Source organism: Myotis nattereri (assembly GCF_964212035.1).
Source record: "Myotis nattereri genome assembly, chromosome: 2".
NCBI lineage: Eukaryota > Metazoa > Chordata > Mammalia > Chiroptera > Vespertilionidae > Myotis > Myotis nattereri.
Genome location: NC_138076.1, coordinates 132,873,726 through 132,890,164, shown reverse-complemented (window position 1 = coordinate 132,890,164; position 16,439 = coordinate 132,873,726). Strand labels below are relative to the sequence as shown.

General features: G+C 39.0%; 1 protein-coding gene across 1 annotated transcript in view; it reads right to left on the bottom strand.

Moving 5' to 3' along the window:
• The window catches only part of CEP290 (centrosomal protein 290), a 119,846-nt gene that overhangs the window by 101,352 nt on the left and 2,055 nt on the right, over positions 1-16,439 (bottom strand). The window contains exons 4-10 of the mRNA XM_081081463.1: positions 16,039-16,108; positions 15,541-15,587; positions 10,421-10,564; positions 5,721-5,774; positions 4,823-4,975; positions 3,246-3,428; positions 1,470-1,559 (exon numbers count right to left, since the gene is read on the bottom strand). Of these exons, the coding sequence (XP_080937589.1) occupies positions 1,470-1,559; positions 3,246-3,428; positions 4,823-4,975; positions 5,721-5,774; positions 10,421-10,564; positions 15,541-15,587; positions 16,039-16,108 (741 nt within the window). The remainder of the gene's footprint in view (positions 1-1,469; positions 1,560-3,245; positions 3,429-4,822; positions 4,976-5,720; positions 5,775-10,420; positions 10,565-15,540; positions 15,588-16,038; positions 16,109-16,439) is intronic.

Here is a 16,439-nt window from a genome sequence, read left to right as displayed (position 1 = left end):
TTAAAATATAGATTATCTGAGCTTCCCAAGTGATAACCAATTCCAATTAACCAGTAAGATTTATGTGAACCCTGTTAGAAACATTGACTAAAGTGATGGCTTTTATAATTAAAACTAGAGGCCCAGTACACAGATTTGTGCACTGGTGGGCCTCTAGGCCTGGCCTGAGCTCTCTCGCAATCCGGGACCCCTCGGGGGATGTTGGGGGCCCAGTGCACAGATTTGGCCCAATCCCTGCAGGCCAGGCTGAGGGACCCCACTGGTGCACGAATCCATGCACCAGGCCTCTAGTATGCATATAAGAACTTTGGTTAATCTCTTCCCACCCTTCCCCCTTCCCCCACCCCTCTGAGATTCATCAGTCTGTTCCATGTTTCCATGCCTGTGCATTGAGTGTCTGCCACCTGGTGGTCAGTGTGAGCCATAGCTACTGGTTGAATGGTCAGTCGCTTAGGCTTTTATATGTATAGCCTAGAAGCCTGGTGCACAAATTCATGCACGGGTGGGCCCGCAACTGAGGCCTATTGCGGGGGGCCGGCTGGCTGGGGAAAGGAACCCCGGGAGGTTGGCTGGCCTGAAGGACTGCAGGAGGTTGGCTGGTTGGAGGGGGGGGTGGGGGGGAAAGGGGGGGCGGGGCGGAGCAGGACTGTGGGAGGTTGGCTGGATGGCGCCCCCTGACTGGGGCCATCAGGGGGCTGGCCAGGGGGAGGGGCTGCAAGAGATTGTCTATGGGAGTGAACTGATCACCAGGGGGCAGCTCCTGTGTTGAGCGTCTGACCCCTGGTGGTCAGTGCAGGTCATAGCAATTGGTTGGCCGGTCGTTCCGGTCATTTGGTCGTAAGGGTTCCTTAGGCTTTTATAAATATAAATATAATTTATTCAGAATCATTTCAGACTTTTTGAAAATATGTAACTGTTAGGATCCTACTTCTGATATGGTAAGGCTGGGGATATGCTGTGGTTGGAGAGCAGTGAGGAGGAAGACATTTTTGAAAAGACATCACAGATGATTCTGAAAGATCCCTTTCCTTACTCCCATTCCCACTGAATGCCAAAAGCTTAATTACTCTGACGTGGAAGGAGAGGCAGAAAAACTGGCTACACTAAAAAGTAACCTGGAACTACATATCTAACGTATTTAAGGTAACTATGATTTATGTTAAAGTAATTAAGTCTATTTAGAATTGTCTATTTTAGATGACAAATACATTATATTTTGGACTTAGATTTCTATCAAAAATTTTCGTTACAAGTTGAACTCACTGAATGTGGAAGAGCTCATTCAACAACAAATAAGCTAGAGGACTATGCAGGACAAAGGAGTTTTTCTAGCTAGGACATTTAATACACTTTTTTAAATGCCTAATAAATATGTCATTAACTGTTATAAGGCCTTTAAAGAAAACAGGACTAAAAGTTGAAATCTAAACTGCAAATGAAAAAACCATTATGTCAATTGAAAAAGGCACCTTCCATTCTTCTACTTTTGCATTAACAGCTACCATGATTGGATCATCTTCTTCATTTTTTGCTTTTAGAAGATCTGTAAGCTCCTGCACCTAGAAGGCAACAATCATCTCTAGAATTATTGCAAATTAGTGTAATATAAATACATTTATTATACATGAATACTTACAAATATATTACACACACAATATGCATTTACATACACATATACACATGTACATTATTAATGTATATTCACTAGTGGCTCAGTGCATGAAATTCGTGCACAGGGTGGGGGGGGGGGGTCCCTCAGCATGGCCTGCACACTCTCCAATCTGGGACCCCTCAGCAGTCGGACATCCCTCTCACAATGTGGGATCACTGGCTCCTAACCGCTCACCTGCCTGACTGCCTGATCGTCCCTAACCACTCTGCCTGCCGGCCTGATCGCCTCCAACTGTCCCCCCTTCCAGCCTGATCACCCCTAACTGCCCCCCCTGCCGGCCTGCTCACCCCCAACTGCCCCCCCGCCAGCTTGATCGCGCCCAGATGCCCTCCCCTGCCGGCCTGATTGCCTCCAACTGCCTCCCTGCCAGCCTGATAGCCCCCAACTGCCCCCCACTGCCAGCCTGCATGCCCCCTGCTTGCCTGACTGCCCCAAATACCCCCCTGTGCCAGCCTGATCGCCCCTAACCGCCTCTGCCTCGGCCCCGCCACCATGGCTTTGTCCAGAAGGACATCCAGAAGGTCTCCCGGAAGGTCTCCCTGTCTAATTAGCATATTACCATTTTATTAGTATAGATTATTGGAGCAGTTATCTAGTTAGAGTTGACATTTAATGGTTACTGCATCTTTAGAGTTGTATAATTATTTTTCATTACTAGAAAATTATATTTTTAAGTATTAATATATTTTCTTAAATAAAGTTTAAACCCATGTGTGAACAACATATTGGTTTGATTTTTATTGTATATTTATGATGTAAAATTAAACTTTATGTTTCACAGTACTCCTAAGAGTCTTTGTAGAAAATTCCCATAATTATTAGCTTTGTAGGACTACTATCTACACCAGTGGTTCTCAACCTCCTGGTCCTTTAAATACAGTTCGTCATGTTGTGACCCAACCATAAAATTATTTTCATTGCTACTTCATAACTATAACGTTGCTACTGTTATGAATAGTAATGTAAATATCTGATATGCAGGATGGTCTTAGGCAACCCCTGTGAAAGGGTCGTTCGACTGCCAAAGGGGTAGCGATCCACAGGTTGAGAACCACTGATCTACACATTCGTTACGTATCACCTATATGTCCTACATGGCAAGAATTATGAGGTACACGTAAGAAAATTAGAGAACTAGATATGGATAAACTAGAGGCCTGGTGCATGAAATTCTGTATGGGTAGGGTCCCTAAGCCTGGCTGGCGATCAGGGCTGATCGGGCTCTTCCGGCTGCCAGCCAGGGCCTTCCTTCCAGCTGCTGGCTGGGGCCTCCCTTCCCCAGCTGCAGGCTGCTGACTAGGGCATCCCTTCATTTCGTGCCACCTCCTGGTGGTCAGTGTACGTCATAGCAAGTGATTGAACTACCAGTCCCAAGGGGACACTTTGCACATTAGTCTTTTATATATAAAGAAGATATATCAGCAAGGCCACATATTACAGTATAAAATGACATACTGCAGCACAAAACAAAAATTCATATCCTAGAACGTTAAAGTACTATCTAGTTTCAAATAATTAGTAACAAGGCATTATGAGGTCTGTAAAAATAAGTTAGTTCAACAGAAATTCTTACTTGAAGCCGATAATGCTCATTTTCTTTTTTTAATTGGTCCATTATATTATCTGTCTGATGCACAATAGCTTTCATTCTATTATATTCATCAGTCATCTTCTCCATTTCCTGTACAGACTCTTCTAGATTTTTTCTCATTTCTTGATTCTGAACTTCAATTTTCTCATTAGCTTCTGTTAAAGTCTAAGAAAGTTAAAGACATTCTGATTAAAAACAATTTAAGAAACTGAAATTTAAGCTAAATTAAAATTAAATGGCATCATAAGTATCTGCTGGAGAAAAGAGAATTCTTTTTTTATTTTTTATTTTTTATTTTTATATCCTTTTATTTTTTCATCCTTTTATTTAAGTTATACAACCACCTGCAGTGAATGAGAGTTCCAGATTCTGCAGATATTTGCCAATAATTAATATTATAAAACTATTTAATTTTAGAAATCCTGGTAAGTAATGGAGGAATAAATTTGAGTTTACCTGGATAGATAGTATTGAATATATTTCATATATTTTTGAGATTTGGATATTATTCTTTATCAATTCTTGTTTACATTTGTGTTTTCTCTTTCCTGAGGTGCCTTGATTTTCCCCATATTGCTGAAGGATATTTTCATTGGAAATAGGACTCTGTTGACAGTTCTTTTACTTTTAGACTTTATGGTTTCTAATGGAAAACCTATTGTCATGAGAATTACTTTTTCCTTATAGATACAGTGTTATTTGTCATTCAGAACTTTCAAGATTTTTTTCTTTGTTTTTATTTTTATTTTTCAGAAGTTTGACTATGATGTGGGTGTTGATATCTTTGGGTTTATCTCATTTTGTATTTGCTCACCTTCTTAAAATTGAGGATTTCTGTCTTCTGACCAATTAGAAGAGTTTTCCACCATTATTTCTCCAACTACTCTCTCAGCTCCATCTCCTCTAATTTCTTCCTGGACTCCAAATGATAGTTTTATTTATTTTTGTTGTTTTTGTTATGACTCCACTGGTTCCTGTGGTCTGATCATTTTCTGTTGCTGTTTTCAAACCCATGTTCTTCCTATTCTCATTGGATATTTTTATTGTTATATTTTCTACTTCCCTGAGTGTTTCCTCTATTCCATCCATTCTGCTTTGAGCCTATTCACTGAGTTATTTATTTCAGTTATTATATTCTTCTGTACTATAATTTTCATTTGGTTCTTCTTTATAGCTTCATTTTCTTAGCTGAGACTTTCTATTTACTTGCCATAACTTTCTTTTCTTCCAATTTAAGGATGTTCAAAATGAGAATTCTTCATAGATCTTTAGTATCAACTGTTGTTGACCAATTAAATCAAATTAATATCAAGAACACTTTACCTAAGGATCTTACTTCTTCTTAAACAATGCCCAAGATAGGCATATAAAAAGAATGATTTGCAAGACTGATTTGCAAGATTTGCACCTTCCAAGATACAATTTATTTCATGTTTTACCAATACACAGTTATAGACTTATACAAAAGAATTTAAATGTAGGGCTAAATAGTTTAATACTATAATGAAATTAAAGTTTTATAAGAAGCACTACCTTGAACTGATTTCTATCTATTTTACCTGAATTTCATCCAGATATTGAACAAGTTCATAGTTTTTTTTAGACAATTGTGATCGATAGTCACTGTCTTCTCCTCTTCTTGATAACAGTGTTTCTTTTTGTGAATCTATTTGTTTCTGATAGTCAATAACATCTTGACGAAGCTGTTCATTCTGAAGGTAGACCAAATACAAAATTCTATTAAGAAACTATCCAGAAAAAGAAAATGTTATCCTCTAAAAAGTGATCTCAAAACATATCTTTAAAATTCCCAGATTTCACCACCCCTAAAGCCTCACCTTTTTCTTTAGACGTTTGTTCTCCAGAAAAGGACAGGACAGAGTAATTAGAAATGAGAAAGGCAATATAATTAAAAATAATAATCAGAAATTAAAAAAAAATAAAGGGAAATTCTAAAAGGATGAGATATTATTTTGGATAAACAAAGAAAGCAAGAATATTAATTATCAACAAAAAAACATCTTGATTGTGTTAAAAAGATAAAAATTCTTATCAAGATAAACAATGTACAAACATTATTTGGCTCAGAAAAACCAAATAATAATTAGAACTGACAAGATTTCATCAACAAAAATCTTAAAAGGATGCTGGATAAATATAAGAAAATAAGACAGAAATCCAGTCATATATTCAGTTAGGAAACTAACAAAGAATAGTTTATACAACAGGAAGCAAGATTTATCCAAATAGGCATAAGAGATGAATATAGTACTTAATGGCCTCACTTCTAGATTCATTTTCTATTTCCCTGACACAAAGTCATGTCATAAAATCAGCCAGTTTGAAAACATCACTTACTTAGATGATTCCAGTTCTGGTTACAGCATAAATTTTTTAAAAAATTTTTTAAAAGTATCTTTGTTGAAACACCACAGATACTAAAATTTTTTTACCAACCTCTCTTCTTAATTTGCTGTTTTCATTTTCTGCTTCCTCATTTCGAAGAGCCAACTAAAAGAGCAAATGAATAAATAAAATTCAGCAGTAATTTAATATGCCAGATTTTCATCTAATCAATTTAAATTTTAAATCCTCTCCAATAAAGGAAAGTATATTTAATTACTAAGGACTTCATATCAACCCAAGACATAAATAATAAGACAAAATTTTTGAAAACTAAGAATTAGGAAGTAAAACAGGTTGAGTTCAAAAATTATAAAAATAAAAAGGCAAAAAATTCTAACCAAGGATACAGAAAGCAAAAACCATTATTCCTTCCTCTACCCATATATCCTAATAATGAATAGTGTTCTGTCCAAGCTCTTTATCATTTCACAGTTGTACTATGTCAAGGCTAGAATACTCTTTGCTACCAGTGAACATTAAATTATTTATAAATATAAGGTAGTAAAACATAATAGTTAAAAAGAAGAAATTTGAAATCAGACTGGCCTAGGTTTATATACCTTGTTCAACACTTTCTAATTAAGTGTGAACAAGTTAGTTAACATCTCTGAAATTCAGTTTTCTCATCTCATATGTTGACATAGAATTAAGTATGATGCATATAAAGTCCTTAGCACAATATTCAATGCATGGAATATCAAAAAATTTTGAAGTGTTGTTCTCTTCTCCACATGTATATGATTTCATTTGTGACTCTTTTCTTTAGTTTCTCTAAACAGGCACATATTATTACCACTATTGCGGATTTTTTTCACCTATGGTCAAATCCAATCTCTCTTATGACCTTTCACTTTTCTGCTTTTCCTCCTTATCTCAAGAAGAAGACAGAATCACAATGTGTGCCAACTATAACATATTTAAAAGTCTGTAAATACATAACTAATCACAATATGAGATCCTTGATTGAACCTTGGATAGTGGGCAGGGAGACTATGATGGGCATTATTGAGTCAATAGATAAAATATATTATATTTCCCTACTATGCTAATTATAGAGCAGTTATGTTAGAAAATACCTCACTTTTCAGGTGAAACATACTGAATATTTAAGTATGAAGTATCATGATATCTGCATATTTAATATGAAGTATCATAAGATCTGAAATCAATTATCAATGGCTCAGCAATGAGAAAGAAATAAGTTTCTGTGTATAAAGACACACAGAATGCGGCAAAATGTTAACTTCTGAGCCTATATGAACAGTATAAGAGTATTATTTTTCTTGCAATCGTTATGACAATATGCAGGTTTTTAAAATTTAAAGAAAATTCATAATAAAATGCAATGTGCTATATAAGTCTTAAAAATTACTTCTTCTTATTATTATCTATAATAATAGAAGTATAATATGCTAATTAGACCAGATGTCTTCCTGGATGTCCTTCCAACAACCTTCCGGACGAAGCCAGGGTTGCTAGGGAAGCCCGGGTCCCGGGTGCCTGCCAATGGCTAGAGGGAAGCCCAGGTGCTGGGTGCGGGAGGGAGGCCGGTGCCGGCAGCCAGGGGAAAGAAGGCCTACTCTTGCACGATTTTCGTGCATCAGGCCTCTAGTTATTATTATATGGGAGCTAAGAAACAGTCTTGTTGTTTTGAATTGAAACGTGTTAACAAGTAGAGAGATGTCAAGAACTTAAGGCTAAAGCATTTACCACTACCTACGCCCTTTTTTCCTTTGGTTTTTGAAGCATCACACTCTTGTTAGTTGTCCTTCCTTGAGCTGTTCCTTGAAGCATCTCTTCCTACTTCATTAGACATTTCTATGTCTCAGAGATCTGCCTAACAAGAATTTCTATGGCTTCAATATCTAGACTGATAACCTACAAATCCTTATCATCTATCCAGTGTTTCTCGTGTACTCCATCTATTCAGTGGTCCAACCCAGAAAATTAGGTGGACTCCCCATTCCTCCCACCTCACCAACAAGCAATCCTTCATCATGTCCAATTACATCTACATCACTCAAATGTATTTATGTCCCTAACCCCCCCACTCAGTCATTACTTCAACACTTGCCTGAAATGCCTCTTAATTAGTCTTTACCCCCGTCAATCCACTCTCTACAAAGTAAACTTTAAAAGCATAGAATTGATCATGATATCCCTGTGTTCAAAATTCTTCATTGGCTCCTTTCAAAAAAAGACCAAATTTCTCAGGAACAGGCCTTTGCTTATCTCTCCAGAGGATCATGAATGTTAAAACTGAAGGGCAGACCCTGGACCATGTGACTCAGTTGGTTGGAGTGTCATCCTGTGCACCAAAAGGCTGGAGCTTCAACCCCCTGCCAGGGCTCGTAAGGAGGCACCCAACCAATGTATCTCTCTCACGTTGATGATCGATGTCTCTGTCTCTGTCTCTCTCTCTCTTCCTCTCCAAAATCATTTTTTTTTAATTAAAAAACAAAACAGGAAGGCAGGATATAGTGCATTGATTAAGAGCACAAATTCTTGAGTAAGTTTGGATTCAAATCATGGCTTTATAACTTCTTAGTTGTGTAACTATGGGCAATTACCCTTTCTGTGTCTGTTTCTTCATCTGTAGCATGAAAGAAATGTCACCTATTTCATATAAGTATCAAATAAGGAATAATCAACTAATGTATATGTAGTGTCTGGCACATAGTAAGAACTCTACACTGGCTATTTTTATCTACATTCAAGCCAAAATAAATATTCTAGGTGTTAGCAAGTGCTTTATCTTCTACTCAGATGAGCTTTTCTTAACCACCATGTACATCCCATTGTCTTTGCCAGGCTAACTCATACTTCAGGTCTCAGTTTACAGATCACTTCCTGAATATCAAGACTGATTTAGGTATTACTCCCCAGAGTATCCCAAAATATTCTTATATACATATGTACCCCCAAAGTATTATATTATCTCTATGTTACAATTATTATTGACAGTGAATATCATGGAGAAACAGAATACAATTAGTTGCCCACTATATCCCTAGTACTCAGCATATTATCTGGCATGCTGTAAATACTCAGTAAAACCGAATGACTGGTTATGAACAAAAAAGAAATTGTCAGAGCAACTCATAGCCATATTCCATCTTAAGGAACCTAACAGCTGCAAAGTACGTAGGCCTGATTCACGTTTTCTGTGTGTGTGCCTATGAATAAAGATAGTAGTCTAAGATCTGAATGAACAGGTAGCTATGATTAGCTAAGGGTGTGTGATGAGTAGTAAGAAACTGACTAATATATGGGCCAGACAGAAAACTACACAAACAGACATCCCCCTAAGCAACTGTATTACTGTATAGCATATGTTGGATCCGTTATGATTATTAAGAAATCCACAGGTCTGTTATGTTTTATTGAGTCAACAAAACAGATAATGCTCTAAGAGTTTAATCCTAACCTTTAGATGGCATCAATCCCTACTTTTTACACTGTATGATTTTTCAAAATTACATAGTAAAATAGACATATCAAGAATGGGGATGCTTTTTCTTACAAATTAATTTATGATGGATTCTCTTTAAATAGCAAATCACCTAAAAATCTCTGTTGTTTACTTAAAATGTATAACCAATGGATGGAAGAAGATTATCAAGATGTAATACAACATTGACCTTCTAAAGGACACAAAGTTAGGAAAAGCTTCTGGGCATCAGGTATGGAACAGTTAACCACAGGTAGGCATCCAATTCTGTACTAATTTTACTGACAGCTGAGCCAAAATTAAAACATGTTATTTTCTGACAGGAAATACGAACTTATCTACAAAAAAATGTTTTCCTCAAACAAAATTTAAGTGAACACAGCATAAATTATTTCATAAGGACTAAAGTAAGAGGTAATAGGAAATTATGCTCGTATAAAAGATGAAATGTCATGATTTAAAGTATGCATTGGAAAATAAATAAATAAATAAAGTATGCATTGATTTACAAAATGCTGGCATTAGCACAACTTTTTAAGAACCTATATATTACATAATGTGAAGTACACCTCAAAACAAGAAATCTGATTAATCATTATGAATACATCATTAAAGGATTAATTTCTAAGTCTATTACTAATATAAATGGATTATAAAAAATACCTTTTTTCCCAAAATAAACTATGGCAGATATAAAAAACAATATTTCAAATGTCTATTAATTTCTTCATACCAATTTTCCAGACCAAATAATAAATTTTATGTAAAACTATTGTAATCCTGAGAAAAATGTACCTCCAAATATAAAGAATTAATCTCCAAGTCATATTCACTAGAAGTACCCAATCCATTATGAAGATGTGATGACCACACAAATCTATAATAATAAAAAGGTAATATGCTAATTAGACCAACGTCTCCTGGACCTCATTCCAGACTTCCTACCTGATGAAGCTGAGGCCAGAGGGAAGCCAGTCCAGGTCCCAGGTGCCTGCGGACAGCCCGGGGAAGCCAGCCCGGGTCCCGGGTGCCTGCCGGAGGCTGGAGGACGGAAAACTGGGACCCGGGTGCAGGAGGGAAGCTGGTACTGGCAGCTGGAGGAAGGAAGGCCTACTCTTGCACGAATTTTCGTGCATCGGGCCTCTAGTTATAATATAAAACCTTAGAGATAAGTTTACATCAATTTTCACATAAAAATACAACCATAAAAACTGATAGTTATGAATAACTATAAAAAGCATAAACAGGTGTATTTTAGATAACTTAAACAGTTAAGATTCACTGAAAAACTGTGCCTTACTTGTTCATTAACTTTCTTCTCTTTCTCCAACTCCTTTTCCATGTCCTCCAATTCTCTATCTTTTTGTTCCAATTGCTTTTCAAGCTGGTGAATTTCATCACGTAAAAACCGAGTGTCACGTCCACCTGTAGACTGTTGTGCCATCTTAAATAAACCAAAAGTATAAATTAATCCCATATTCAGAGATTAAAATAAATCAACAACAAACAACTATCTTGACTTTAAATGTATATTATAATATTTAAAGTCACATTACCTTAAGAAATATTTTAAAATTTAGCTTATTTAAGATTTAGTTCATAGGATGACAACCCTCTAAGCTCTTCCTGAGCCACCCAGACCTATGAAGAACAGACGGTGAATTACTCAGGCTCTCTTATAGCTTCTGAGCCAAACTAAACTGCCAAGGCACAGAAAACAGATGAACTATCTAGGTTTCCCCTGAATAACAGAGCTCTGAAACCAGGCTACAAACTACCAGAACCTTCATCCCAGTCACTGAACCCTGGTGTTAACCTGCCCTTACTCTTTTTTTTAAATTTTATTTTATTGTTGGAAGTGTTAAAAATGTCACCTTTTTTCCCCATTGACCGCCCTCCAACCTGCTCCTGCCCCCTCCCCAGCCCTTCGTCAAACTATTGTCTGTCCATGGGTTATGCGTATATGCATATAAATTCTTTGGTTAATCTCTACCCATCCCCCCTACCCACTTCCCTCTGAAATTCATCAGTTTGTTTCATGCTTTAAGGCCTCTGGATCTATTTTGTTCATCAGTTTATTTTGTTCATCAGATTCCACATATAAGTGAGAAAATGTGATACTTGTCTTTTTCTGAATGAACCTGCCCTTACTATTATATCACAGACTATTTAGACCAGTATTATCCAATAGGACTTTCTAGAATAGAATGTTCTCTGCACTGTTCAGCATAGGAGCCACTATCCACATGTACCTAATGAGCACTTGAAATGTGGCTAGTGCAACTAAAGAACTGAATGCTTAATTTTAATTACAATGAATTTAGTTATTCATCTGATTATCTTTAAAATATTGCAGCAGACTAAATCCATTTCACTTCACATTCCTGTTATTTTGGGTCATGATCCAAAACTTCGAATCCTTTGGTCATCTAATCTGTCTTACATTCATCACTTCACCAGATTCTGTTACCCTACCTTAACTAAATTTTCCTCCTTTTCCCCATGCTTCAAAAATTTTCCTTCGTGCTATTGAAAATCCTCTTCAAGATAAGGTAATATTTTACATCCTCAATCTTTTTTACTGAATCATCCTTTCCAAATCCTTGCCGTAGTTGCAATTGGCTCCTTTAGTATACTAAGTTGCTTTGAAACTCTGTCAATCAGAAAATGCTCATTTACATCCACATATCTCAGGGTCAAGAGGTGATGATTTACTTATGCAACTTCCAAGCTATCATCCCTGCACTATTCTTCAAAACCTCAATACACCCAGCTACAGATCTCTACCTACTCAGGACAGAAGCAAACTACCAACTTCCCAAACACTCAGAAAATTCATTGAGAATTTTTGGCACATGGTCATAGTCTTCCATCAAAAGACTCTCTAAGCCAGTGGTTCTCAACCTTCCTAATGCACGACCCTTAACACAGTTCCTCATGTTGTGGTGACCCTCAACCATAAAATTATTTTCGTTGCTACTTCATAACTGTAATTTTGCTACTGTTATGAATCATAATGTAAATATCTGATATGCAGGATGTATTTTCATTGTTACAAATTGAACATAAAGCATAGAGATTAATCACAAAAACAATATATATAATTATATATGTGTTCTCTGATGGTCTTAGGTGACCCCTGTGAAAGGGTCGTTCAACCCCCAAAGGGGTCACGACCCACAGTTTGAGAACCACTGCTCTAAGCAATATTTATATCTATACTAGAGGCCCGGTGTATGGGATTCATGCACTGGTGGAAGGCGTGGCCTGTGGGGATCTGCCTGCTGTAGAAGTGCTGCTTATCCTGCATTGAGCATCTGCCCTCTGGAGGTCAGTGTGCATCATAGCAACTGGTTGATCGATCATTCTGGTCATTCTGCTGTTCGGTTGCTGGGCTTTTATTAATAGGACTACAGGCCCGGTGCACAAAAATTTGTGCACTAGGGGGGGGAGTCCCTCAGCACGGCCTGTGCCCTCTTGCAGTCTTGGACCCTCGGGGGATGACCACCTGCTGGCTTAGGCCCGTTCCCCAGGGGATTGGGCCTAAGCTGGCAGTCAGACATCCCTCTGGCAGCCCGGGAGCCCTTGGGGGATGTCCACTTGCCAGCAGGGACCAGGCCTAAGCTGCAGTCGGACATCCTTAGTGCTGCTGAGGAGGAGGGAGAGGTTCCCACCATCACTGTGCTGGCAGCCATCAGCCTTGCTTGTGGCTAAGCAGAGCTTACCCTGTGGGAGTGCACGACCACCAGGGGGCAGCTCCTGCATTTTGCATCTGCCCCCTGGTGGTCAGAGTGTGCCATAGTGACCAGTCATTCCTAGTTGTTCTGCTGTTAGGGTCAGTTTGCATTTTACCCTTTTATTATATAGGATTGAGGCCTGGTGCATAGGTGGGGGCCGGCTGGTTTGCCCTGAAGGGTGTTCTGGATCAGGGGGGGCCTGGGGGGGAGGGGTCCGCTGGGGTGCCTGGCCAGCCTGGGTGAGGGGCTGATGGCTGTTTGCATCTGGTCACAACCCCTTCAGGGTGGGGGTCCCCACTAGGGTGCCTGGCCAGCCTGGGTGAGGGGCTGATAGCTGTTTGCAGGCTGGTCAAGCCCCCCCCCCAGTGGGGACCCTCACCCCATGGAGGTTTGGCCAGCCTGGGTGAGGGGTTGATGGATGTTTTCAGGCTGGCCACACCCCCTTTAGGGTGGGGGTTCCCCACTGGGTTGCCTGGCTCGCCTGGGTGAGGGCCTGTGGGCCGTTTTTAGGCTGGCCAAGCCCCCCCGGCGACAGAATCTCCCAGCCTCTTTTTTTTTTATTATTCTGGGATTTATTTACCTTCTATAATTGAAACTTTGTTGCCTTCAGTGGAGCTCAGAGCCAGCTCCTGCTCGCTCCAGCTCCGTGGCTGGCTGAAAGCAGGTAACTGGGGTTTATTTATCTTCTATAATTGAAACTTTGTTGCCTTCAGTGGAGCTAAGAACCGGCCACGGCAGGCGGGAAGCTTGGCTTCCTCCATCACCGGATCAACCAAGCCTCCTGCTCGCTCCAGCTCCGTGGCTGCCAGCTGCCATCTTGGTTGGGTTAATTTGCATATACTTGCTCTGACTGGCTGGTGAGCGTGGCTTAAGGCGTAGTGAAGGTATGGTCAATTTGCATGTTTGTCTTTTATTAGATTAGATTAGATAACTTTCATTCTTGGCCTTTTTTTTTTTAACTTGCTTCTAGAATTCATTATTAATTCCCACTCCCACACCCACACCAGGACCTTGTTCAGGAAGGAGCTTTCTCTGCTTTATTTCCAGGACTGGAGGCCCGGTGCATGAAATTTGTGCACTGGGGGGTGGGGGTCCCTCAGCCCAGCCTGCCCCCTCTCATAGTCCAGGAGCCCTCAGTAGATGTCATACAGTCTGGCAGAAGAGGCTCGGAGCAGGCGCCCCGTGTGTGTGTGTGTGTGTGTGTGTGTGTGTGTGTGTCCGCTGGGGGCTTGCCCCAGCTGCACCGTGGAGTCTTGGAACAGGCGCCCCTCTGTATTGATCTCTCAGGCTCCTGGCAGCGCCTGTGTGTTATTCTCTCCCTTGAGCGGCGGCCAGGGCAGGCTGGAAGCCTGGGTCGCCCTTGGTGAGCCAGGCCCCCAGCCACTCCTTGAGCAACGGCCAGGGCGGCGGGAAGCCAGGGCAGGCTGGAAGCCTGGGTCGCCCTTGGTGAGCCAGGCCCCCAGCCACTCCTTGAGCAGCGGCCAGGGCGGCGGGAAGCCAGGGCAGGCTGGAAGCCTGGGTCGCCCTTGGTGAGCCAGGCCCCCAGCCACTCCTTGAGCAGCGGCCAGGGCGGCGGGAAGCTTAGCTTCCTCCATCACCGGGGGCAACCCAAGCCTCCAGCTCCGTAGCCGGCCACAATCTTTATTGGGTTAATTTGCATACTTGCCCTGATTGGCTGGCAGGTGTAGTGGAGTGACACCAATTTGCATGTTTCTCTCTTATTAGTGTAGATATCTGCCTTTGACCTCATGGGACCCTTTAATCCCTTGACTCCTCTTCTCCCTAACTTCTCATACCACTCTAATCTTGACTTACTTGCCTATTCAGCTAGGATTTCATAATCATCACTTCAACCACTTTCTTACCAACATCTCCAATAGCTCTATTCTTCTAACAGCAACTCTCAGGCCATACACTAACACAGAATGGATCAGACTTTTTAATTTACTTAGTAAGTATTGAGAGTAGTTGGTATTATCCTAGAAGCAGAATATACAATAGGAAATAAAAAACAAAATTCACTGAGTTAACATATAAAAGAATCAGGATTTGAACTCACATAGTCTTACTCCAGATCTAGTAATCTCTATATGTCCTGCTTTATCTGACTTCCTTAAAACTGGACTACACATCTCCTACTCTTAATTTTAGCAGAAGACCTTCTCTGCATTCTCTCAATTTCCAGGCACAAAACCTACAAACTAAAGGCTTCTGTACACATCCATTCATGCTCCCTTCCTCCTTTTAAAATCTAACCCATTTGTATCACATTCCGTCCCACATTCTCAGGAATCTCAATATATTCAGCTCCTTAACAATAAATTTCTTATTTTGACTCTTGCTTGGCTTTCTCAAAAGATGTTTCTATTATACCTTCTGTCACTATTCCTCAAATTTCCACATGCCTCACTCTACCAGTTATTAGTAATCCTTTGTATACCTCTCTAAACCATAGCCTTTATAGGATTATTGAATGTTTTTGTTTTGTTCACAATTGAATGCTCAATTCTTAATAGAATTTAAGGTACATAATAGGCATGTAAAATAAATATTGAACAAATAAGTATGAATATAATATCATTCTTGTGATTTTTCTAACCAATAAAAATAAAAATATAAAAACAACAATTCCAAATAATAAAAGTAACAACAATTATACCCTAGAGAATACAAAAGGACATACCTCCAGTTCACTTTCCAGTCTCATTAATTCAGTTTGGAATTTATTTTCTGTTTAAAATAAATAAATAAATAAATGTTTCAAATGGTCAGATTTATCAAGCTTTTAAATAAATTTCAATAAAATTAATTCTTTTTAAAGATTACATTATGATTTTATATGGTTGTTATGTAAGAGGAAAAATACTATTTTATACCAGACCCATAAAGTTGGAGTGATCTTTCAAAATAGAATATACAAATTTTATAGATTATATTAAAGCTAATTCTCTATTGTTTAGTGAATAAATGGATTCCACAATCTAACAGCATAAACTTTCTAAAAATTATTGTTGATGCTATTAGAGATGTCTCCTCTTTTCCCTCCCGTTGCCCACCTCCACGCAGCACCCAACCCCACCTCCCTCTGGTCTTCACCACATTGTTGTCTGTGTCCATGGAATTTGCAAATATGTTCTTTGGCTAATCTCTTAATACCATAAACTTTTCTCAAGGTATTTACCAACTTTTGCTTGTTCTTCTCCGGCTTTATCAATTTCTTCCAAAGCTAGCTCTGCTTCTTGAGCTTTCATCTAAGTATTTAAAAAAAAAAAGCTAACATTAATATGCCTTTAAACTAGAATGTAAGAACTGAAAATGAGAATTTTATTTGCTCTCCCAATACTTAGTGTCTGCAGTGCTTGTCACACAATGACATTCAATAAATATTTGTTACATGAATACTACATGATTTCCTTAAGGCTATAATTTCTAGATTCTTAACAGTTTAAAACATCTTTGTTTCCTCTTTTTCTCTCAAGTCTTACATCAAGTATTGCTAATGTTTCCTTTTGTAATGTTTTCCAATATCTTTATTTTTCTCTTTTCTATTTCTTTTTTCAATTCTGTCATTATTCTAGTCCA